At 31.7% G+C, this 22,559-nt stretch overlaps 5 protein-coding genes across 5 annotated transcripts in view; 1 reads left to right on the top strand and 4 right to left on the bottom strand.

The window, feature by feature from the left end:
* Nucleotides 1-22,559, bottom strand: part of LOC125878333 (GTP-binding protein YPTM2) — a 182,990-nt gene that overhangs the window by 132,702 nt on the left and 27,729 nt on the right. The gene's annotated exons all lie outside the window — the stretch shown is intronic.
* On the top strand, nt 578-6,615 carry LOC125878317 (3-isopropylmalate dehydrogenase, chloroplastic). The gene is made up of 7 exons (XM_049559544.1): nt 578-927; nt 2,053-2,373; nt 2,452-2,613; nt 2,699-2,773; nt 2,956-3,053; nt 3,144-3,216; nt 6,066-6,615. Exons 1-7 carry the CDS (start codon nt 757-759, stop codon nt 6,255-6,257), a joined length of 1,092 nt encoding a protein of 363 aa, XP_049415501.1. The 5' UTR covers nt 578-756; the 3' UTR covers nt 6,258-6,615.
* On the bottom strand, nt 7,965-9,797 carry LOC125878324 (expansin-like B1). Its single transcript, XM_049559552.1, has 4 exons — nt 9,636-9,797; nt 9,436-9,545; nt 8,416-8,724; nt 7,965-8,343 (listed from the first exon to the last, which is right to left on the bottom strand). Exons 1-4 carry the CDS (start codon nt 9,769-9,771, stop codon nt 8,143-8,145), a joined length of 756 nt encoding a protein of 251 aa, XP_049415509.1. The 5' UTR covers nt 9,772-9,797; the 3' UTR covers nt 7,965-8,142.
* On the bottom strand, nt 12,077-14,722 carry LOC125878323 (expansin-like B1). The gene is made up of 4 exons (XM_049559551.1): nt 14,534-14,722; nt 14,116-14,225; nt 13,018-13,329; nt 12,077-12,480 (listed from the first exon to the last, which is right to left on the bottom strand). The coding sequence occupies exons 1-4, from the start codon at nt 14,667-14,669 to the stop codon at nt 12,280-12,282; spliced, it is 759 nt and encodes a 252-aa protein (XP_049415508.1). The 5' UTR covers nt 14,670-14,722; the 3' UTR covers nt 12,077-12,279.
* LOC125878322 (expansin-like B1) lies at nt 16,796-19,302 on the bottom strand. The gene is made up of 4 exons (XM_049559550.1): nt 19,086-19,302; nt 18,634-18,740; nt 17,763-18,074; nt 16,796-17,161 (listed from the first exon to the last, which is right to left on the bottom strand). The coding sequence occupies exons 1-4, from the start codon at nt 19,225-19,227 to the stop codon at nt 16,961-16,963; spliced, it is 762 nt and encodes a 253-aa protein (XP_049415507.1). The 5' UTR covers nt 19,228-19,302; the 3' UTR covers nt 16,796-16,960.

Genomic DNA, 22,559 nt, shown 5'->3' with positions numbered 1-22,559 from the left:
CTTTGATTTAGCTAGCGTTTGGCCCCAAGTTGGCAAGTTCTCAAATATTCTTGGCAAATTATATTTGACTGAAGTTTTTGGTGAAGTTTCAGCATGTGTTTGACCCCAATTTTTCTCAAAAATATTTAAGTATTTCAAAAAATATGATTTATACTCATAAGTTCTAAAAATTATTAAAAATACCCGTACATTTATATTCTTATTTTATAATAAGTATGTTCCGTTAAAAAATAACAATCAACAATAACAAAATAACAATATAGGCATGACAATACATTAATTGCATACTCAAACTTGTTACTGATTCAGTTATAATTATAACTCATTAAATACAAATTGTTCTTTTTTCTCAATTTTATCATTCAAATTAGAACTCAAACTTTTTTGGAGGAAGAAGTAACAAATATTAGTTGGAATTAATAAATAATGGATATTTTTTATAAAATATAAAAAGTTGAGATAATGTTTACATGTTTAAAAATTCCCAAATATTAAAACTTGATCCAAATACTATTTTTTTCTAATATTTGAGAACTTGGAATATTTAGCAAATATATTTACAAAAGTATTATAACGAAACACCACTCTCGAAGTTTTTCCCAAGTATTCTTTGGGGTTGGATGAGTTTTGTCCTCCGTTTGTAGGTCGCATCTATTCTCTTTCCTTTTAACATCTTTTTTTCGCCCTTCGCATACTCGTTAAATTAGTCCACTCCCTTTATATCAACAAAAATTTCTGCAATTCTAAGGATCTGCAATGGCTCTTCAGATTGCGAAAAGACTCCTTCGATGCCGCGCTGATTCAGTTGCATCCTCTGTTAGGTTTTTCGATCGGACCTTCACTTCCGAATCCAATTCCAACTTGATCCGCGCTACTCTTTTCCCCGGCGATGGTATTGGACCTGAAATCGCCGAGTCCGTCAGGCAGGTCTGCTTCTTCATCCAATACTTGTTCTCCTTTCTCTTGTTGTTTCCATAGATATAGTTAGATGAGGTTTGTACGGTTGTCGCTTCATATTGTTACTGTTCATCAATTCTCTGCATACTTGCTAGGTTGAACCTCGGGTTTGGGCTCTGGCTCTCCTTGTAGCACTCGTGAAATTCTCCCTTTTCATAATTAATTAATGCCGAATGTTGAAATAAGCAAGACTTTGTAGCATCATCATTTGTCTTTTTTAATTATGATGCGAGTGAGGCTGTCTTGAGATAATGCAGTGCCTTTCCTCATAGGGGTTGAAATTTTCACTTGTCGCCTGCTGCAAGTTTTTTTTCTTTGTAAGACCAACTTGTGGGAATACAGAGGTATGTTGTTGTTGTGCTTTGGGCCGAGGGTCCTTTGGATAAAGCCTCTCTTGTGGAAGGTAGGGGCAAGGCTGGGTATATACAAACCTCTGCAGACTCTACTTGTGGGACTAAATTGGGTATGCTGTTGTTGTGATTATTTTGACACTCCTACTAAGTCATAGCTGCAGGAAGCTTAAATGCATTTTTTGTACCATGGCTTTGTAGCTTCTCTTTTTTGTTTTGGATGAAATTATAGGCTACTTTCCTTGTTGATTATGTGCGGATGCTCTTATCAGCTAGTCGAATCATTTAGGAATGAAATGGACAAGTAAATATCTTGTCCTTATTAATTGTACTAAGGTGTGTGACAAAGAGTTCTTCTGCTAATCCTGCATGGAGGTTCACGGGCATTATGTTTGGTTGGATTCTTCTATTTTGCTTGACATTATTCTTCTAGACTAGATTGTCCACAATAATGAAAGTTGATTTGCTTCCCTCAGTGACGAATCTAGGATTTAAGTTTTAAGGGTACAACTTTTAAGTTTTTTAGCATTGAGCCAACTGTATTTTAAAATCATGGGTCGTATCTACTATTTGCTGCTTTTTGTGAAGTCTTAAACATAGGTATATGCTCAGTGTCGGAAGCACAGGGTTTAAATGAACTCAGTACAGTTACTCTATATCCGCCTCTGACTCCCTTGGAGCTAGGGTTTCCAGTACTTCATTAAGTCTGGGGTTATAAATTGCTAAATCCTATTTAAAACTACAGATATTCAAGGTTGCTGAGGTACCAATTGAATGGGAAGAACACTATGTGGGGACGGAGATAGACCCTAGAACCAACAGCTTTCTAACATGGGAAAGTCTTGAATCAGTGAGGCGGAATAAGGTTGGTCTGAAAGGGCCAATGGCCACTCCTATTGGAAAAGGTCATCGTTCCTTGAACCTTACATTGAGGAAGGAGTTAAATCTATATGCCAATGTCAGACCTTGCTACAGCCTACCTGGATATAAGACTCGCTATGATGATGTGAATCTCATCACTATTAGAGAGAACACTGAAGGAGAGTACAGTGGTCTTGAACATCAAGTAAGTATCTTTATATATTATTTAATAGAAAATTGCTTATTTCTTGAGATCTTCAAATTCATTTGCATTTATTATCAGGTAGTAAGAGGTGTGGTTGAAAGTCTCAAGATCATTACCCGTCAAGCAAGTTTAAGGGTTGCAGAGTATGCATTTCACTATGCCAAGACCCATGGAAGAGAGAGAGTGTCTGCAATTCACAAAGCCAACATCATGCAAAAGACAGACGGTCTTTTTCTTAAGGTCTATCCTTATGTCTGGCGTCTGTTTATAGTTATATGTTTTATTAACCAGCACTATGTTGTTGACTTTCTTTCTTCTTGTCCAGTGTTGCCGAGAGGTCGCGGAAAAGTACCCTGAGATAAAGTATGAGGAAGTTGTCATTGACAACTGCTGTATGATGGTATGATCAAAGACCAATCACTTTATTGCGACTCCAGTACTATACATGTTCATCTTAATGAACAACCTTGAATAAGTTCAATGAAATGTTTAACAGTATTGGACCAAGTCTCATTCTAAAGTTTCATAAATACTATCTAGAAATATGTGGTGAAATAACATACTTCCTTTTCATGTGTACAGCTTGTGAAAAATCCAGCACTTTTTGATGTTCTGGTGATGCCTAACCTTTATGGTGACATAATCAGTGATCTTTGTGCTGGTTTGGGCTTAACTCCAAGGTATGCCCTTTTTTTTTCATTATACGTATTTGATGTCCCATTTGAGTTCATTTTGTCTCATTTTTTTCCTAAAGATGATTTCTCTTACAGTTGCAATATTGGCGAGGGAGGTATTGCCCTTGCTGAGGCTGTGCATGGTTCAGCACCTGATATTGCCGGAAAGGTTTGTATTCAAATAGGATATCATGTCCCATGAGAATATTGCTTTACTCTTAATTCTTATAGCCTGATGCTTCTGTAATCAGTATCAGTATCTCATTTAACCATCAACTATTACTAAGTTCAATCAATTACTGGGTGTGTATCTTCTGACTTCTTGTATCACTCTCCAAATAGAAGTCAAATTTTTGTGTCATTTTGTAACTTTGATGTTAGATAAAAGAGTGATTCAAAGATTTTCAGACAATTATATTTCACTCCATTCAACTTTTATTTATATTTAACTCCATTCAACCTACACACACTCACATTTATTTATATGTGCATATATATGTGTATGCAAGTATGTGTCTATATATGTGTGTGTGCATGTGCCCGTATATACACATATGTATGTGACTATGTGTATGTATATGTTTTGTGTTTCTTATCTTTATCTTAAAAACATAACTTTATGTTTCCTCGTTATATTGTTCAAGCTGCAGCTACTATTATTTACTTTTTTGATGTAGTGTTGCACTCACATCGGGTGTGCTAAATCAGTTTGCAGTCTATTAATGTGGGACTATAAGAAGAGTATTTTACCCTTCGGGGTGGCCCAGTGGTTTGGGCTTGAGACTTCCATGTTGGAGATCTCAAGTTCGAAACCCCTTGCCAGCGAAAGCAAGGGGTTTGCTTCTGAGTCGAGCTCGTCGCACCGGGCTTGCCTAGTGCGGGTTACCTCTCCTATGTGGTTTGCGAGCTATTGCATAGGAGCAGGGGTTTTACCTTGTGCGCACCCACAGGGTAGTGGCTGTGGGTTTCCCTTGTCATAAAAAATAAAATAGGCGGGTTTCCCTTGTCATAAAAATAAAAATAAGAAGAGTATTTTCTTTTTAGTTTGGATGTCCTTCAATCTTATTAGTAATAATTACTGCACAACCAATACATACTGATGCTTAGCTACTTTGANTTGTGTGCACCCAAAGGGTAATGGCTGTGGGTTTCCCTCGTCATAAAAAATAAAATAGGCGGGTTTCCCTTGTCATAAAAATAAAAATAAAAAATAAAAATAAGAAGAGTATTTTCTTTTTAGTTTGGATGTCCTTCAATCTTATTAGTAATAATTACTGCACAACCAATACATACTGATGCTTAGCTACTTTGATACTGATGAGGCAAACACACTATAAAATAAGTTGTAGTGCGTCAAAGATAGTATAGAAAAATGTTGTCTCCAAGGGATTGGATCAAACAATGTTCAAATAATTCTTTGCTTAATGCTATTTAGGAGGATACATTATTTTAGATTGGGATGGCTTAAGAAGTATTGAGGATAGGTGATTAGATAGGACATAACACATTTGTAGCTTACCGAGGACATAACCCTATAGGAAAATTTAGAGGTCGATGAATAGGATAGAATGTTTGTAGGTAGTCGAGTGGTGTCTAGTTCTTTATCTTTAATGTTTTTACTACACTCGTACTATCTTATTCTTCAATTTAGTGCCTCCCTTAAAGTTATTTTATGATTTGTTGTTGCTACTGTTCTCTTCTCCATTGTTTTCCTTGTGGATTCTTCACTAATCACTACTATATTTGTTTTACCTACTTGATTTTTGTTATGCTTCACTTGAGCCGAGTGTGTATCGAAAACAACCTCTCTACCTTCTCAGGGTGGGGGTAAGGCTGCGTACACACCACACTCCCCATGCCTCACATGTGGGGTTACACTAGGTATGTTGTTGTATAGAGTTGGGATAAAATTTGTCAATAGATGGTGATTTAGTTTGTGGATAGGTTGGAAACTGATGAGGACACCTAATAAACTAACCTATTTTAAGAAAAGACAGCCACTTTCTGTTTACCAGGGATGGCAATGAGGCGGGGCAGGGCAATCCTTGACTCACCTTGCCCTGCCTCATTTAGTCTTTTTTGAACAATTTTTTATTTTTTTGTGATGCACATCTGTATCAGTACTGTTTTGCTAATTTGCACGGTAGCTGAATAGTGAAAAATCTGAACTCTTAGAACATTTTTTTAAAGCAACGTTTTTCCAGAAGCTTTGTAAAAACAATTTATGTTTGTGTATATTTCCTAAAAGGATAGTATAGTCCAGTCCTATTTGAAACCCCCCCCCAAATTCCATCCCTACTGTTTACCACTATGTCAAGATGAAGTGAAGTGGGCAGCCATAAAATCTTTTACTATTATCTGTGGTACCTAATTAACACATGTACATCCTTGCATGTGTGCTTCTACTGAAGTAGCAAAGCATATCCGCGACATAGGAAATAAGGTGAGGTGTTACTGTATGATCATGCGCTTTGCTTTCCTTACACACCAAGAATAGAGAATACTAGTAATATTTTACAGTTATCCCTTCTCTTGGAACAAAGGGAGTTCTGAGCAACATTAAAGTTGCCTCTGTGTGACCAATAGGTCACGCCGTGGAATCAGCCAGTGATGCTTTTGTTGGTGTAGGCTGCCTGCATTACACCCTCTTGGGTACGGCTGTTTGCCAAACCCTGTGTTAACATGGGATGCTTCTTGTACTAAGCTGCCCCTTTTTAAAAAAAATCTTTTTCCTTTTCTGTATCTGTGTATCCTAGGTCCCTGTTTTCCCCCTTTATAAAACTGAATGTTGATTGAGAAGTATATTCTGGTCCTAATTAGAAGATTCTTTATCTGAAATTTTTTGGTGTCTATGATGAAGACCACAGTTAATAGGAATATGAAATAAGGATGTAAACAGTGTATGCTTGACACACATCCATTTTTTAAAATATAGTGCACTTTCTTGTTCATCTGCCATTCATTAGGCATGCCCACCCCTGTTTTTTCGTATTTGTTGATCCAAAATTATGTGTGCAGAATTTGGCGAATCCAACTGCGTTGCTTTTGAGTTCTGTGTCTATGCTTCGTCATCTAGAGCTTCATGATAAAGCTGATCGCATCCAAGATGCCATCCTAAAAACAATTGCAGAGGGAAAGTACCGAACTGGCGACCTTGGAGGCACTGCTACAACAACTGAGTTCACAAATGCCATCTGCGATCATCTTTGAACATGTGTATATATATAGTCAATTTTGATAGTTGGAGGTGACCTTGGAACCGAGGCAAACCCAGGATTTGAAGACTTGGGGGTGAACCAATAAACTTAAAATAAAAACAATGAAAATATTGGGATCTCTAAGCTGGATTTGAACCCTGATCTCATGGGTGGTACTTCTAGCTTGTACCAACGGCACAAGAGCACTCCTATATTCCTCATGAGTGCATTGTTAATTATATTTTAGTTTTTGACAGTTTCTCAAAATAGATATACATATATGCACATGATATTTTTTTGGAAGTTAACGGGTGCTGCACCCCATATATGACTGTGGGTCCGCCTCTGCCTTGGAGGCATTGCTACAACAAGTGAGATCGAATTTTTATTTTTTATTTTTTACAAAAAAATATTTTAAGAAGTATAAATAATTCTTTTTGTCTTAAATCAACAAGTACAAATGATCTAGTGATAAAAGTGCATTCTACCACAGTCGAGATGAAATTTTGAATCCTAAAAGATACATTTTTAAAATTATTGTATGATTGAAAAAAATCGATTAGAACTTTACCCAACTTTCGGTTTGAGATTGATTTTTGACATTTTTAGTAGTTCATTGACTGAATAATCTTGATTTTTTACCAGTAAATAAAATGTCTAAATTTATACATAACTTGTATTTATTTTGAAGTGAGAAAATGATTTTGTGCACCACCTTCTAATTTTTAGGGGTAGTTTAGTTGTGGCTTGTGGGGGAAAAATGAGGTAAAAGTGCCTTATAGGTTTCCAATTTAAAAAAAGGGACAAGTGGATCCCATTACTTTTTCTCTACCTTTTTATTTTTAATATTAATAAAAAAAACTCAACTAATAACATCTTTCGTAGTTGTCTGGACAACTATTGAAGTTGTCGGACGACTAAAGAAGTTGTCCCCACAACTACGACAGTTGTTGGACAAAAGTGTAAAAGTTAAAAGTTTGAGACTATTGAGAAAACGTTTTTTAACCTAATTAATACTATTTGTCATTTCTACCAAATTATTAAGACTTGAAGGACTCCTACCTAATTGACTAACTAGTTTATCCCTTTTAATAGACCATCCCGCTTGTGGGTGAGATACTAATTCTGAGCTAGGTGCATAATTATTTTATCCTCGTTTCATATGAAGAAAAGAATCAACTAATTCTATATAAGTAATAAAATATTCTTGCACGTCCCCAGGTAATAACAGTCTAATGTTGTTTTAAAGGGTAATTTTTCAATGACTATATTTGCATAAGTTTTATCAACAAAATCTAAATGATGTCCTAATATCAAGGATACATTTAGTGTTGTGGTTATATATAACATTTCAAATAAAAAAGCGTAGTTTTTTATGAGTACTCAATTGGTTAGTTAAATAATTAGCCCAAATCAACTTAACTTTTAATTGGACTAAATTGAGAAGTTCAAAATTATCTAAAAGTCCAATATATAAAAGATCGAGTCATTAATTGATTATATAATTTATCCAAACTTAAGCAGATTGATTGAATTATATGTATTCTCGTATATATCGATCGACCTCTTAATATATATGTTCTCGACCAAATAAAAATGCAATTTGTGTTCAAATGATTCATAAGAATTCTACGATTCATATGTACGTACCAAAGTATTGCAATTTAATGAAATGTAATGAAGACAAACTACATATACACACCAACATATATAACAATTTCATTAATAGTTTATTTATTTTTACACGAATTTAATTTGATCAGCCTTATTAACACAAACATTTGGTTAATAAAACCACAATGGCTGCTGATAACCCTAGACAAATTATAAACTTTATTCGACTCCAAACCATAATATATAAATTAACAACTTTATGTCACACATTTTTTTGTATTTGTTCAAGGAATCTGAATATCAGTTTCATAAATAGAGCCAGGTTTCCAATAATCTGGGATCACAGTTTTGTCTGAGTGAATCCATTTGGTCTTTTCACCTTCTTTTATTTGAATCTTTAATTTCAAATCTCCCTTTGGTGGATTTGCCAAATCAAAAACTGCTCCATATGACCTCCTCATTGGTATCCACTTGTAGCTTTTTACCTGTATATATCAATATTAGTTACGTCTTTGGATAAAAGTGATTTAAAAAAATAAGAGGATATGTATACATACATCGTAGATTTCAATTGCTATGATATCAGCATAGCCACCATTGTTAAATAGAAATATTGCAAGGTAGCCATGATAGTTGCTATGTTCATTAATTTTGATTTTGAGATTGCCATATTTGCAAGAAACTCTTTTGTAGTCAACATCAACCACTCCCTTTGGGAACAACATGTGAGCTAGCTTTGGATGCTTCGCCATTTTGGCGAACGCGTCTGAGCTAAGAATAAAGTCAGTTCCGGGACCCTCACCACTATCAGTCACCACCACTTTAACTCCCTCGTTGCTACATAGTGCCTCGTCCTTGCACCTCACCTATAATATATAGTTGATAATTAGTAGTCGCAAACACGTTTATTATAAGGTAATTACAAGTAAATCGTAATGACAAATATTAGAAATTTACCTGATAAAATTGGTAATTTCCCACTATATATGTTAGTTTTGCAAAAAAAAATTGGGAAAAAGGAAAAATATACCCCCGAACTATCGTAAATGGTATGTAGATACTCTCCGTCATACTTTTGGGACATTGATGCCCCCGCCGTCCAAAAACTGGAGCATATATATCATTTATACTAACGAACATAAACGTGTCATAATCTTATCCACCGACCCAACATTTAATAAATATTGGATCGACGGATAAGATTGCGCCACATGTCCCTATTTAGTCTTCCGTTAGAGTGAAGGGCATATATGCTCTAGTTTTTGGATAACAGGCTGCATAGCATTTATGATAGTTCGGGATATATTTGTCTCATTTCCCAAAAAAATTCACTAATATATGTATATATAACTTGTTTATCGATTCGACATTAATTGGAGTTGGTGTAGACAATTCAAAGGTTTACTAAACTAGCCATATGTGTATATGTTATACATTCATTTATATGTATAAGTATTTTATTTTTAAAAAGTACAAAATAATATATATTTCGATAGATCAAATGGAGTACTACTATTATAACATCGATCCTCAACTCAAATCTATAAAGTTCAAATTCTGAATCCGTTTCTGCATACCTGATAACATGCACCACATCCAGCTCCATTCTTGTAGAGCTTCCATGACGCGGCGGTAACGAGTCCATCATTGACATATCTTCCATGCTCTCCATAACCACAAGCTCCAGCTGATCAAATATATGTTGCAACTTAATCAAATGTTGAATCAATCAATCTATCTTAAAAGGAAAAAAAATTAAAAATCAAATGTGACTTACTAGGTGTTCCTTTGCCATCAGAGGTCTTATAAAATGTAGCTTTAGAATAATAATTTTCAGTACCAAAGGAAAATGCAGGCAAAAGTAAAATTATACATATCATAAAAGTGGAACAATTGTTGAAAGAGATAGCCATTTTTTAAAGCTAAAAATGTAAAGAAGTGTTAATTTGGATTATGAGAAATGTAGAGATAAAGTTCTTTATTTATAGTTGTGTGTTACAAGGGGCAGGTATTGACTATATGGCCAACTTTGTATTAGTCTTGATTTAGTTTTAATTATTTTATTTGAAAAAGAAATATTCAAAGTTTTTGACCCAAATTATATAAAATATGGATCACATCATGAAAAAGAATAAAGAAAAACTTTATTTTTTTCTGATTTTAAGATAAGTTTAGAATTTGATTAGCATCTTCTTTGAAGCAACAAATAGCTAATTAATGATGATTATTTAAATCCCATAGTTCTTAATTAACAATACTTGGTGCTAAAAATTGTCATTGTTTCAAAATCAATGGATGTTAGTACCTTCTTTTGCCGCGTCCGTACCATTTAATGTAATACTCGTTCCGTTTTATATTAGTTGATTCTTTCTACGCGTCTTAAAAAAAATCACAAATAAGAAGTGTCGTTTTTAATTTACATGTTAAGAAATTTGTTAGTAAGGTGAACAACAAATTATATAGGATGATCAAAAGAGTAGAGTTCAAAAAATAATGAAGATTTTTAACGTTTAAGAGTGTCAAAGTTATCCTTTTAAATGAGTAGTGGCGAGAGTTTCACACGCCTTTTGATTTAAATGAATGGTGATGAGCATTCGACAAGTTATGTTTTCATGGATGCAACAAATTAAATAGGAAATATACACTAGAACAAAAATAACTTTTAGCAGCAATAATAAATATACATATTAATAAAGAGTGCTAAAGTTTTTACCAACATTACTTAATTGTCATTGAATCCAATGTCGCTAAAGATTTCAGGGACATATACAAAGAATACTAATAATCGCTAAAAATACATATTTAGCGACAATAATTAAGATATTACCGTTAAGTAATTGCCCCTACGATCATTTTTGATATAGTGATATCGATCACATCAATTAAAACAAGAGAAAATAATACTAAATATTATCTTAAAACCTGGGCAACAGCTCATTGTTTGGGAATTTAAATTATGTCACACGGGAATGTTATTAATTTATTATTTGATCGTTAGACTTTTAATTTATTTACTCTTATAATTCCTTGGAATATGTTTTCTATTTACCAATTGAATCCTAGAAATATTTTTTGAAAAATATTTTTCACTTATTAATCGAACAGAAAAATAATAAATAAAAAATTTACTTATTTTTCAATTTTATTTTTTTTTAGAAAAATATTATCCATTCCATCGAACACAGCCTAAATGAGATAATTAAGAACAAATAAATATTCATAGATAAATACTCTTAAAATATTATGGGTTGAAAAATATTAGACGGGTAAGTTTAGACCAATTCAAGTAGAAAAAATTGGAACACGTCTCCGTACAATAAGAAAAAAAAGGTTACTACTCTATAAAAGTAAAAGACGTAATATATAGTCTAATAGCTATTAGAACTATTCAACTTAATTTATTTTTTCCATGTCACGTGAACTCGAAGCAAAGAATAACCAAAGTTAGCCTTTAAAGAATATAAATTTAAATTAGTCGGACATCTCGATAACAACATTTTTATATAATAATACTTCATTGTAATAATGATTTTTTTGAAATTAATTTTTTATGTTATATTTTATCTCTCTATAACATTTTCTTTCACATATAACAACAATAACGGTCTTGTATAATAGTACACTCTTTATAAATTATCTTACTATAATAACAATGTTCTTAATTGGTAGTATAATAATTAACTATTTTCTTTTATCGAAATAGAATTTCTAAAATATTTTGATACTTTTATTATACTATATGAGAAAACAAGAAATATACATATGATAAAATTTTATTTATGTGGTTATATATATATATATATGCTACTGATATATAAGAGGGAATAAGCGCACACATCTCGGTCGACGTGTGTGCTTCCCGGAAATATCCTAAGTTTGAGGATAATTTAGTATATTTATAGCATTTAATTTGAATTAATAGTTTACTATTATGTACAATTATCCCTATATTATTTATTAAAAAATACGTTTAAACTATTATAAAAATAATTGACGATAAAATTATAAAATCAAAACAAACAAAATAATATATATTGGAGTCGGACTTGCCCGAACTTTTGTATCTAGTATATATATATATAGATATATAAAGCTTCTAATTAAGGATAAAACAACAAATAAATATAAAATTATTTCTAGAGTGTAAAAGCTTGTCATTCTTTTGGCAATTCACATAAATTAAAATAGAACGACGAATAGTAATAAATCTAAAATGGTTACTAAAATGCAAATGGCGACTTTTTATTCATAGTTCTGACGACAACAGAAATATAAAACATACATATAACACTTAGCAAGTTACCACTATTAATGCCAAAAGTACAACACTGAAATACATATTTAATTTTTTTTCAAATTAGCTAGATAATTAAACAAGAAATCGCCCAAATTAAGTAGTATTAAGTACATATATTAATTAATTAAGTGAGCTGAATGTCAGTTTCAATTGTAAGTCCAACTTTCCATTGAGCAGGAATAACAGCTTTGTCTGATTGTACCCATTTGCTTTCAACACTTGTACTTGTTAAAAATCTTACTTTAAGGTCTCCACATGGTGGACTTGACAAGTCCCACACTGCTCCATATGCCTTTCTCATTGATATCCATTGTTGACTCTCTTCCTACGTACATACAAACAATCAAATATTATTAAACGCGAGATCATTCTATGAGTTCAATCAAATATATTTATTATCTTAGGTGAAATAAGTTAACATGTGATCCTGACTTGATCCATTGAGAATGAGTGGACCAAGATTAGATATGATCCAACTTATCGTTCCCTAAAAACTAAAAGAGGGGGTGAGCTGGTATACAATAGACTGTCTACGGATCGATAAGTTAACTCCAAAGTTGAACCATCTCAATTTCATACGATTTACAATTTTGTATTTTTGAATTTAGAATTAATGCATTTCTAATTCATTAGGTTATATACACTCTATTTTGATCACTCGATTTAATAAATTCAATAATTTGATGAGTCATTTCGAGTTTGATGTTGAGGTCAATTAGTCAATAGACATGTCATAATCTCAAATTGGATTTGCCACCTCTAACACTCATTCTAAACCTAGCTACTAACAACAAATCCTACAACAACAACAAACTCAGTGAAAATTTACAAAAAAGTAGAGAATACGTAGATCTTATAATACCTCGTAGATTTCGACAGCATGGATGTCAGTTGCACCACCTTGGTTCAATACAACAATAGCAAGATAATCAGCATACTTGCTATGTTCATGAATTTTAACCATAAGATTTCCACCATAACCACAAGAAACTCTTCTATATTCTATGTCAACAACCCCTTTTCCACATAAATGAGCTGCCAAACTTGGAGTTTTAGCTAATTTTGCATAAGCTTTGTAGCTAAGAATGAAATCTGTTTCTTGTCCATCTGCACTGTCTGTCACCACAACTTTTGTACCCTCTTCACTACACAATGCATTGTTCTTGCACCTTACCTGTACTTACATTAAATTAATTAAAATTTATTGACCTCCATAATACAAAATACACTTTTGACATACTAGTAGTCTAGTACTAATCTATGTTGCTCGGATTCCTTTAAAATGTCAATAAGTGTGTGTCAGATTCTTTAAAAGTAGTATATGTTTGAAGAATCTGATATAAGTGCGACAATATTTTAGGAGAGAATGAGAAACATTATAGGTACTAATTGATATCTTGAATTTGCTTTATCTTACACGGTATATGATTTGAGGCAAGGATTTAAGTACACCGATAATGTAATGAATTTTTATATTGACGTATAATTTGTTTGGTCAAGTTTTTGAGAGACTAATTTTTATTTTTATTTTTATTTTCAAGAAGTGTTTATTTTTAACAAAGTGAGGTGTTTGACCAAATTTTTGAGAAAAATAAATGTTTTTTTTGAGGTAGCAAAAAATGTTTGTCAGCGAATTTATTTAGCCAAACACAAACGATTTCTCACCAAATGTGCTTTATTAAAAAATACTTTTCAAATTGAATTGATTTTGAAAACTTGACCAAACATACTATTATAATCTTCTATACCAGGTTACCATTATATCAATTATTCTAGAATCATCTGTAATCATCATTTAAATGATCTAGTTGTATTGATTATATTTTCATATCGTGCATAAAATTTAAACTTCGTTGGTATATATAGGGGGTCCATTTTCAATAAACACTGACAATAATATATCATGTCACCTAAAAGATAACTACAAATATTTATCGATAAAAGTAAAATTAGTAGGTACCTGGTAGCATGCACCACAACCAGCTCCATTTCTGTAGAGACGCCTAGAGGCTGTGCACACTTCACCATTGTTCACATCTTTACCATAGTCTCCATAACCACATGTTCCAGCTAATCATATATACACATACATCAAAATTAATGTTAAAACAATTATAGTAATAATCGATGAAAATGTCGCGTTTAATTAATATATGATATTCACGTGTTCTTTTTTAATTTGGTAATAATAAAAAAAACAAAAAAAGGGCCAAAAATGCTCCTAAACTATAGCATAATGTGATATTTAAGTGTTCAACATTAGTCAAGTAGATAAGTATTTTTAACAAAATAGGTGAATGAAGGGTATATTTAAATCTTTTACGATAGTTCAGAGGTATTTTTGACCCTTTTCCGAAAAAGATTAATAGGTAGCATACATGGTGTTCCCATGCCATCAGAAGTACTATAAAATGATGCCTTGGAAACTAAGGTTTGGCTGTAGGAAAATGCTGGCAGAAGCATAATAATATTCATGCACATAAAAATGCAAGAATATTTAAGTGAACGATCCATTATTTTTTTGTTCACAAAATAATTAGCAAGTGAGAAATTAATTGAAGACTTTGTATGATGAAAATTAAGTGAAGAAAAGTTCCATATTTATAGTGAAATTTGTAAGGAGTTGAGATTCATATTAGGAGCCACGTTTCATCTCCACTATGGACAGTGGAAACCAAATGTAATTAAATGAATAGCCTTTAAGATCTTTGATGTTACACGTTATTAGTTTCATTTTGTTCATTTCAATTATTGAACACTTTAAACCTACATAAAGGGCCATGAAAATGACATATATGCATCAATTTGTGCACTTCTATTTTTGTCTAAGCTTGTTGGTGCTTGAATATGTACATTTCATGTCTACTTGTTGGGTGAAAAATGATGTGTGGTGTTGGTGTGTTTCCTGTTGAAGTTCATAAGCAATTCATTTATATGATGCCAAATGGTGCATGCTAGATAGCAATTTAATTAGCCGTTGGAAAAAAGTTGGACTGATAAAATTAATTCATGAAAATATGATACGTCTAATTCATTCTCGAATAATTTTTGGGCTAGTTATAGTGTTAAACATACATACATATACATATATGTCTAATATAATTCCATAAGTGGAGTTTGGTAGTGTACCCGGCCAAACTTTACCCCTATCTTGGGAGCAAATGTGAGTAAGAATTTGTATCTTATGGGTTTTGAATTTCTTAACGATGATGTCAAATGTTATTAATTAACTAGGTTCTAAATTTAATATTTCTATGTATTTAATAAAGCTCTTAATAAATATACAGTAAAAGTTATTGGTTCGATCGAATCTGTACCAAATTTGTAGCTCCACCCCTGCTTGAAAGGTCAAGATATTATTTTTGATAGACCCAACTTATTATTTAGCCCAATTTGACACAAGTCATATCAACTCGAAAATTAAACCTCTAACGTGCTCATTTATTAATTCAGTCAATCCTTTTTTTTTGCCCGGAACAAGTTACTTAATTCTAACTTATTTGATAGACCCAACTTATTATTTAGCTCAATTTGACACAAGTCATATCAACTCGAAAATTAAACCTCTAACGTGCTCATTTATTAATTCAGTCAATCCTATTTTTTTGCCCGGAACAAGTTACTTAATTCTAACTAGTTATAGTGTTAAACATACATACATATACATATATGCCTAATATAATTCCATAAGTGGAGTTTGGTAGTGTACCCGGCCAAACTTTACCCCTATCTTGGGAGCAAATGTGAAGTAAGAATTTGTATCTTATGGGTTTTGAATTTCTTAACGATGATGTCAAATGTTATTAATTAACTAGGTTCTAAATTTAATATTTCTATGTATTTAATAAAGCTCTTAATAAAAATACACTCTTTGAGTAAAAGTTATTGGTTTGATCGAATCTGTACCAAATTTGTAGCTCCACCCCTGCTTGAAAGGTCAAGATATTATTTCTGATAGACCCAACTTATTATTTAGCCCAATTTGACACAAGTCATATCAACTCGAAAATTAAACCTCTAACGTGCTCATTTATTAATTCAGTCAATCCTATTTTTTCCCCAAACAAGTTACTTAATTTTAACTTATTTGATTAGAGCATCCACCTTAAAATTTTAGCATTCATCATCAATTTAGAAGCTTGTAGAATCTAGCTATAGTTTCATGCCAACGTAGTAGCTTTATATTTGCTAAAATTCAACCTAACACAATTTATTTATTTTTTGATCTAATTCATGCAAAGTCAGAGATCTACTGATTACTTTTTCTAAGCGGTATACATAAATTATACACATATTAGGATTATATATATATATATATATATATATAAATATTTGACGACTATTTTTAATTTAATTAGTTAAGTGAATAACTATTTAAGCTAATTCTTTTAGAATAGTCTTGAATTTTTGTCCTAGCTTAAAAAACTCTTCAAGAAAATAACTGTATCGAAAATAAGTTGTAGTTATAATAGGTACTTAAATTAGTTTTGGCTATGAGATAAAAGTTTGAAACATTTCAAGATGTTACGAAAAGTGACAATAGTTCAGTGTATTGCCTATTAAACATGAGTTTTAATTGTATTGATTTGTGCATCATTGTAAAACACATGCATTGTATAAATGAGAAAGAAAACCGATGATAAACTTTATGACTATTTATTTATATCAAACACACAATTCACCACAATGCATACCCTACAAGTACATTACAAATTTACTTAATCTTCTATAGTTTATTTGATAAATCTTCAAATAAAACACTTTGCAAACCACATGAGATTATACAACATAGTAAATAAACATATTTAGTCTAGCATAAGGTATGTGTCATAAGCAATGCCAGCCTTCCATTCATCAGGTAAAACATCAGCCAATTGTACCCATTTAGCTGCCTCCCCATTAAGACTAACTTGAACTCTGAAAGTGAGTGATCCTTTTGGTGGATTTGGCATGTCCCATACTGCTCCATAGGCCTTTCTCATACCCCTCCATTCCTTGCAATCAGCCTACACATACATACATACAATCCCCGTCTTATTTTTCAGGTTACTAATTTCACTTTATATGCAATGTTAGTACGTTACGTGTAGATATATATAATCTTTTATGGATAGATTTCTCATATCTTTACTCAACTAATAGTTCTTATCTCTGAAAGTCATATTTCTTCTTGAATCTAATTTTTTTCAACAAAGAAAGTAGTTTTTTGAGATTATAACTATTAGTTAAATAATCAGCTTAGAAATCAACTCTATATATAATTTAGATAATACTTTAGCAATCACACTAGTTAAATAAATAATGAGAGAGAATTACCAATATATACTTATATATAGGTGATCTAAAATATTATTTTTGCTCCCTTTGGTATGTAGTGAAATTAAATAGCTTGGTCGAAAAATTATATATATATAGTATATATTTGTGACTACTTCATGCGTTTACTTACTTCTTTATATTTTAAACTCTCTTGAAAATTCTGGCTTTGACTCTTGAAACACTCTTAATATTCAATAAACTAGTTAATATCGCACAATATTTATTTTATGACTCAAATTATACTGAATTGAATTTAAATTTTGAATTTGCGTCTGTAACTAAACGTACCTGCCAAACCTCGACAGCTTCAATGTCAAATGCACCACTTTGATAAATTGGTACAATAGCCAAATAGTTACAAAATCTGCTATGTTCATGAACTTTAATCATTAAATTGTAACCATAGTACGTACAAGGTACCCTTCGATATTCAACGTCAACAACACCATAAGCCAACAAATGATTAGCCATTCCTGAGGTAGCCATGTCTGAATAAGCACGTACACTTAGTATAAAATCTGTATGGTCACCTTCACCATGATCTGTTACTACTATTTTTGTACCCTCATCTGTGCAATGACCTGGTACCTTGCACCTAACCTGTAGTACGTTTACAAAAAGTATTAAAAAGCGCGGTTTTTCATTATTTTGACGAGAATCTGTTTTTCACTATGTGTTTTTTTCCAGGGAGTTGGTGAAGCGGGAAATGGATAGAAAAATCATGTTTTTGGTTCAATTTTTTCAAAAAAAATCATTAAGATCCTGAAAAAACCTTTTTAAAAATATACTGCTGGATCGGTGTAGATTATAATGTTGCAGTGGACTTGAATCTTCTCAAAGAGAGTAAGATATCTGCGCATTAGTCTAAATTATTATTTATTCATTTTTATCATTTAATTTTCAACTATAATTTATTGTATTTATGGTACACTTTTAAATGGTTACGTGGGTGTCATTTTCATTGCTTTTTAGTTTTTGAAGTTCAAACTAGCTAAATGGGTTATTATGTTTAGTAAAGTTACTACGTATTCTTTTCGTTTTAATTTGAATGTTCTATTTTAATTTGACACAAAATTTAAGATAATAAAGCAGATTTTTGAATGTTATAGTCTTAAACAAATTGAAACGGAGGAAGTATTTTATAATATAATTACTATACCTGATAGCAAGCACCACATCCAGTTCCATTCCTGTAGAGCCTAGAGACGCCACTCACTTTGCCATCATAAATTTTCCTTCCATATTCACCAAATCCACATGCTCCACCTGTTTTGTTTTTTTTTTTGGTTACAACAATAATAATAATAAGGTTAATTTACCTTATTATTAACCTTAATTATAATATATCATAACATAATTAACATAAAATACTGCTTAAGATCGATATGATCTATTAGAAAACGAAATTGTATAACATTATAATTAATATGAGCATGTTGGTAATTACTTGGTTTCGTAACATAACATTTCAACCTATTTTTAACCTGTTCAAACTCAATCTAGACAATTCCATTTGCCACGACTACACACGTATAAGTATATATCTATCGCGCGTAGACACATCCTTTTATTGAAAAAAAATGAAAATATTGAGGGGAAAATTATACATACTAGGGGTTCCATAGCAATCAGGGCTGCCATAATAAGTAGCTCTAGTGTAAAGAGAATTTGCTTCTTGGCCAAAACAAATTGCAGGATAAATTATAATTGTCACAAGTAGAAAAATTATACAATGGCTATTATTGAAAACCATATCTTATGATAAAATTTCAAACTTACTAAGAAATTATTCAAAAGGAATGTTAAGATTCCAAGAAGTGGATGAGAAATGATTAAATGTAAAGGCCATATATATAGTTGAATTTTTGAACTATAGAAAGCAGCCATTAAGAGAAATATAAAATATTCTCTCTTTTTTTTTGTATATATAATAATTTTTTAAAAAATTTCTACATGATTTCTTCCACTGAGGAGTAGGGAATTAAGCAAGTGGAAGATGGGGTTAAGTACTAATTAAACTTGATAAGTACATTATTTTTGGCACTTTATAATATAATTCAATCACGCGTTACTCCAATTAATGACACTTTATGATATAATTAAAAAGATAATAGAAAGCTTGATAAATAATTATTCTCTACTAAAAATTAAATATTTTTAATTTCCACTATCGACAACAATAAATATCTTTGCTTACTCTTTGTAATGTAAAAATATTTTATTATCACTTTTAATCACTTTCACGTTGAGTATTTTAAATCAGTTAAGTGTTCAATGTCATTGTACCAATTTAATGTTTTTGATAATCCGATTTTTTAAAAAAATCTCTTTGATCTAATAGAGGATGAATCTCATGTTGATCGATTAAATAGTAAATTTTACAGGTTATATTCTTCGTTAATTTAGCAATCGATAAATCACAAATCAAAGAGCAAGGAATCGCACCCTTCGGGGTGGCCCAGTGGTTTGGGCTTGGGACTTCCATGTTGGAGGTCTCAAGTTCGAAACCCCTCCCCAGCGAAAGCAAGGGGTTTGCCTTCTGGGTCGAGCTTGTCGCACCGGGCTTGCCTAGTGCGGGTTACCTCTCNTCTTTGATCTAATAGAGGATGAATCTCATGTTGATCGATTAAATAGTAAATTTTAGAGGTTATATTCTTCGTTAATTTAGCAATCGATAAATCACAAATCAAAGAGCAGGGAATCGCCAGGTCTAATGTGTGTATAATGCTTCTTATAACCTTATCATACGAAAATTCTCCATGATACTCTTCTTTTTTATGAATCATCTGGTATCTAAAATGTACTTGTTTTATCAATTTTGATTAAAGCAATATATAGACGACCAATTTATAAAGAAGGGTGTGTTGTTATTTATTTATTAAAAGTTTTTGGTTCAAATTTGAGACCTCTTAAATATTACAAATATAATAAAGAAGTTATAATCATCCTATTTCACTTCTTGATGATCCGTTGCGACCAAATATAGTATAAAATGTATATTGCAAACGTATATAACGTAAATCGTTGCGATAGCTACTATATTGAATTGATTAGTTAGAAAAATATAGAGTGGCCACTATATATGTAGAATTTTTGTTCCTCTTTATCCTCTTATGTGTCTTAAAAACAGTAGAGTGGCGGCTAAGGAATAAAAATCATAAAAAGGAAAATTGGAAAATAGACTTTGTATAACGTAAGATAATATATTATTGTTTTGTAAATTTAATTCATAATACTTGATTATGTCATAAAATTTTGTACTAATTAATTTACATTATGAAAAAACGTAATCATGACGATTGCTCACGAAATCCTTTCACTCATAGCTAGCTAGTATTTGTTTAAAATTTGTGCAAGTCATTTAATTAAATAATTTAAAAGTGAAATATATACTTGCTTAGAAATTCAAGGTGAAAATACAAAATCTTCAATGATGGTGAATATGGGTGAAGTACTCCTTTTAAGTACAAGAAAAAAAATCAAATTTTGCCTTCATATATTTGAAATCGCTCGATTTTATCATATATTATACTGGTTCATTCATATATTTATCGTTAGCAGCTAAATTGTCATATATTATCTCTTTTCATTAACAGTGCTTCAACATAAAATGAGTGCACTCTACTTCTAACATTCTACATTGATTGTGTCCTCCCTGTCCTCCAAAACACCTCATCTTCACTCCATAGCCATCATCCCCTACATCCCACATCTCTACCCCCACTCTCATCTCCCGTAGTATTCGCCTAAAGTATATATAAATACTTACTACAAAAAAAGTAGTACTAAACCGACTTATTTTCTAAAAGTTATTTTTCATGGAAAATATTTTCTTTCGTAGCGAACACACCCTTGATGGAATCCAAACACCCCTCAAGATTTTGCTTACTAATGCAAGATTGGATAAAGTTGCCAGGTCAGAATATATGATTGAAATACTAACCAATAAAAGCAATTGGGTTAATAAGATAACTTGGAATATCCCTATGTTTGGTTCAAACGCACTAAGAAGTTATCAAATAAAGTAAATGCTCTAAGTCATATCCAGTGACTATACGTAGAATCTGATAACAAATTATGAAACCAGACTCAAAATCTGGGGGAAAAGCACTCAAGCACCTTATTTGTTTTGTTAAAATAAAAATACTTTTTGAAAGAGCCCTAATTGTATACATTTACTATCAAGATTAATTGGTAGGTGAATTCCAATATTTGTTATCCACTTGGAGTTTTCAAATGCTTTATTATTTGATTGGTGTTTCATCTAATCAATGCATTGTCAATTGTACAATGATATTTGAAATTGGAGATTACCATGTATAAATTATGATGATATACTAAAGCACATAATTGAGTTAGAACGTTTGAATGGTCACTCAACTTATACTAGTAATGCTATTAAAGTCTTGTTTTGGCTCCTAGATATTATTTCATTGTGGCATCTCTAAATTTAAGATCCTATATTACATTACATAAAAATACTTTGTGCCACATGTTGTCTAAATGACAATTAATGCCTCACCATAGGTATTTTTCCATTTCAAATTATCTGTCATGATTTCTAAAATTAGTTGTTTCAAAATATTTGTCCTTGAAAGAGTTACTTTTTTTTTTTCATTTTACTCATAGTAGTAGTTGTTCTTGAAGACTATAACACCTCAATTACAAAAAGATGACACATAAATAAAGTAGACATTTAATGGAAAAAAAGAAAGATATTTTAAGGCATCATAGGGGTGAAATAGTTTTAAAAAAAAAAAAAAACTCTTTAAGGAATGTGGTTGTATTGAAACCAAATAAATAACAAAGGTTAATTAAGCTAACAAACAAATTTCCTACCATCACAAAATTGAACAAAGCCATTCAATGATAATCTTATTAAGTTTGTTAATGGTGTCTGCAATATATTGCCAAGCACCTACCATTGCCCATATGATCGCAAAAGGCACGTTAACCATCACATTACCCACCCTCTCAAAGACGCAAAAAATCACAACAACATACTCAGTGTAGTCCCTTACCTTACCTCGTAGAGATAAGAGAAGCTTGTTTGAGATAGACTCTTGGATTAAATCACAGTTAACA

Source organism: Solanum stenotomum, chromosome 10 (genome assembly GCF_019186545.1).
Source record: "Solanum stenotomum isolate F172 chromosome 10, ASM1918654v1, whole genome shotgun sequence".
Classification (NCBI taxonomy): Eukaryota; Viridiplantae; Streptophyta; class Magnoliopsida; order Solanales; family Solanaceae; genus Solanum; species Solanum stenotomum.
The sequence above is the reverse complement of the archived record's forward strand: the minus strand, read 5'-3'. Positions and strand labels throughout refer to the sequence as shown.

Coding starts and splice junctions, on each gene's coding strand:
- LOC125878322 (XM_049559550.1), bottom strand. CDS start 19,227: ATGGTTTTCAATAATAGCCATTGTATAATTTTTCTACTTGTGACAATT. Junction 18,741..19,085: donor TGATTGCTATGGAACCCCTA/GTATGTATAATT, acceptor AAAACAAAACAG/GTGGAGCATGTGGATTTGGT. Junction 18,075..18,633: donor GATGTGGTGCTTGCTATCAG/GTATAGTAATTA, acceptor AACGTACTACAG/GTTAGGTGCAAGGTACCAGG.
- LOC125878323 (XM_049559551.1), bottom strand. CDS start 14,669: ATGGATCGTTCACTTAAATATTCTTGCATTTTTATGTGCATGAATATT. Junction 14,226..14,533: donor TGATGGCATGGGAACACCAT/GTATGCTACCTA, acceptor ATATATGATTAG/CTGGAACATGTGGTTATGGA. Junction 12,481..13,017: donor ATGCTGTCGAAATCTACGAG/GTATTATAAGAT, acceptor GTATGTACGTAG/GAAGAGAGTCAACAATGGAT.
- LOC125878324 (XM_049559552.1), bottom strand. CDS start 9,771: ATGGCTATCTCTTTCAACAATTGTTCCACTTTTATGATATGTATAATT. Junction 9,546..9,635: donor TGATGGCAAAGGAACACCTA/GTAAGTCACATT, acceptor ATATTTGATCAG/CTGGAGCTTGTGGTTATGGA. Junction 8,725..9,435: donor GATGTGGTGCATGTTATCAG/GTATGCAGAAAC, acceptor TATATATTATAG/GTGAGGTGCAAGGACGAGGC.
- LOC125878317 (XM_049559544.1), top strand. CDS start 757: ATGGCTCTTCAGATTGCGAAAAGACTCCTTCGATGCCGCGCTGATTCA. Junction 2,374..2,451: donor ACAGTGGTCTTGAACATCAA/GTAAGTATCTTT, acceptor ATTTATTATCAG/GTAGTAAGAGGTGTGGTTGA. Junction 2,774..2,955: donor TTGACAACTGCTGTATGATG/GTATGATCAAAG, acceptor TCATGTGTACAG/CTTGTGAAAAATCCAGCACT.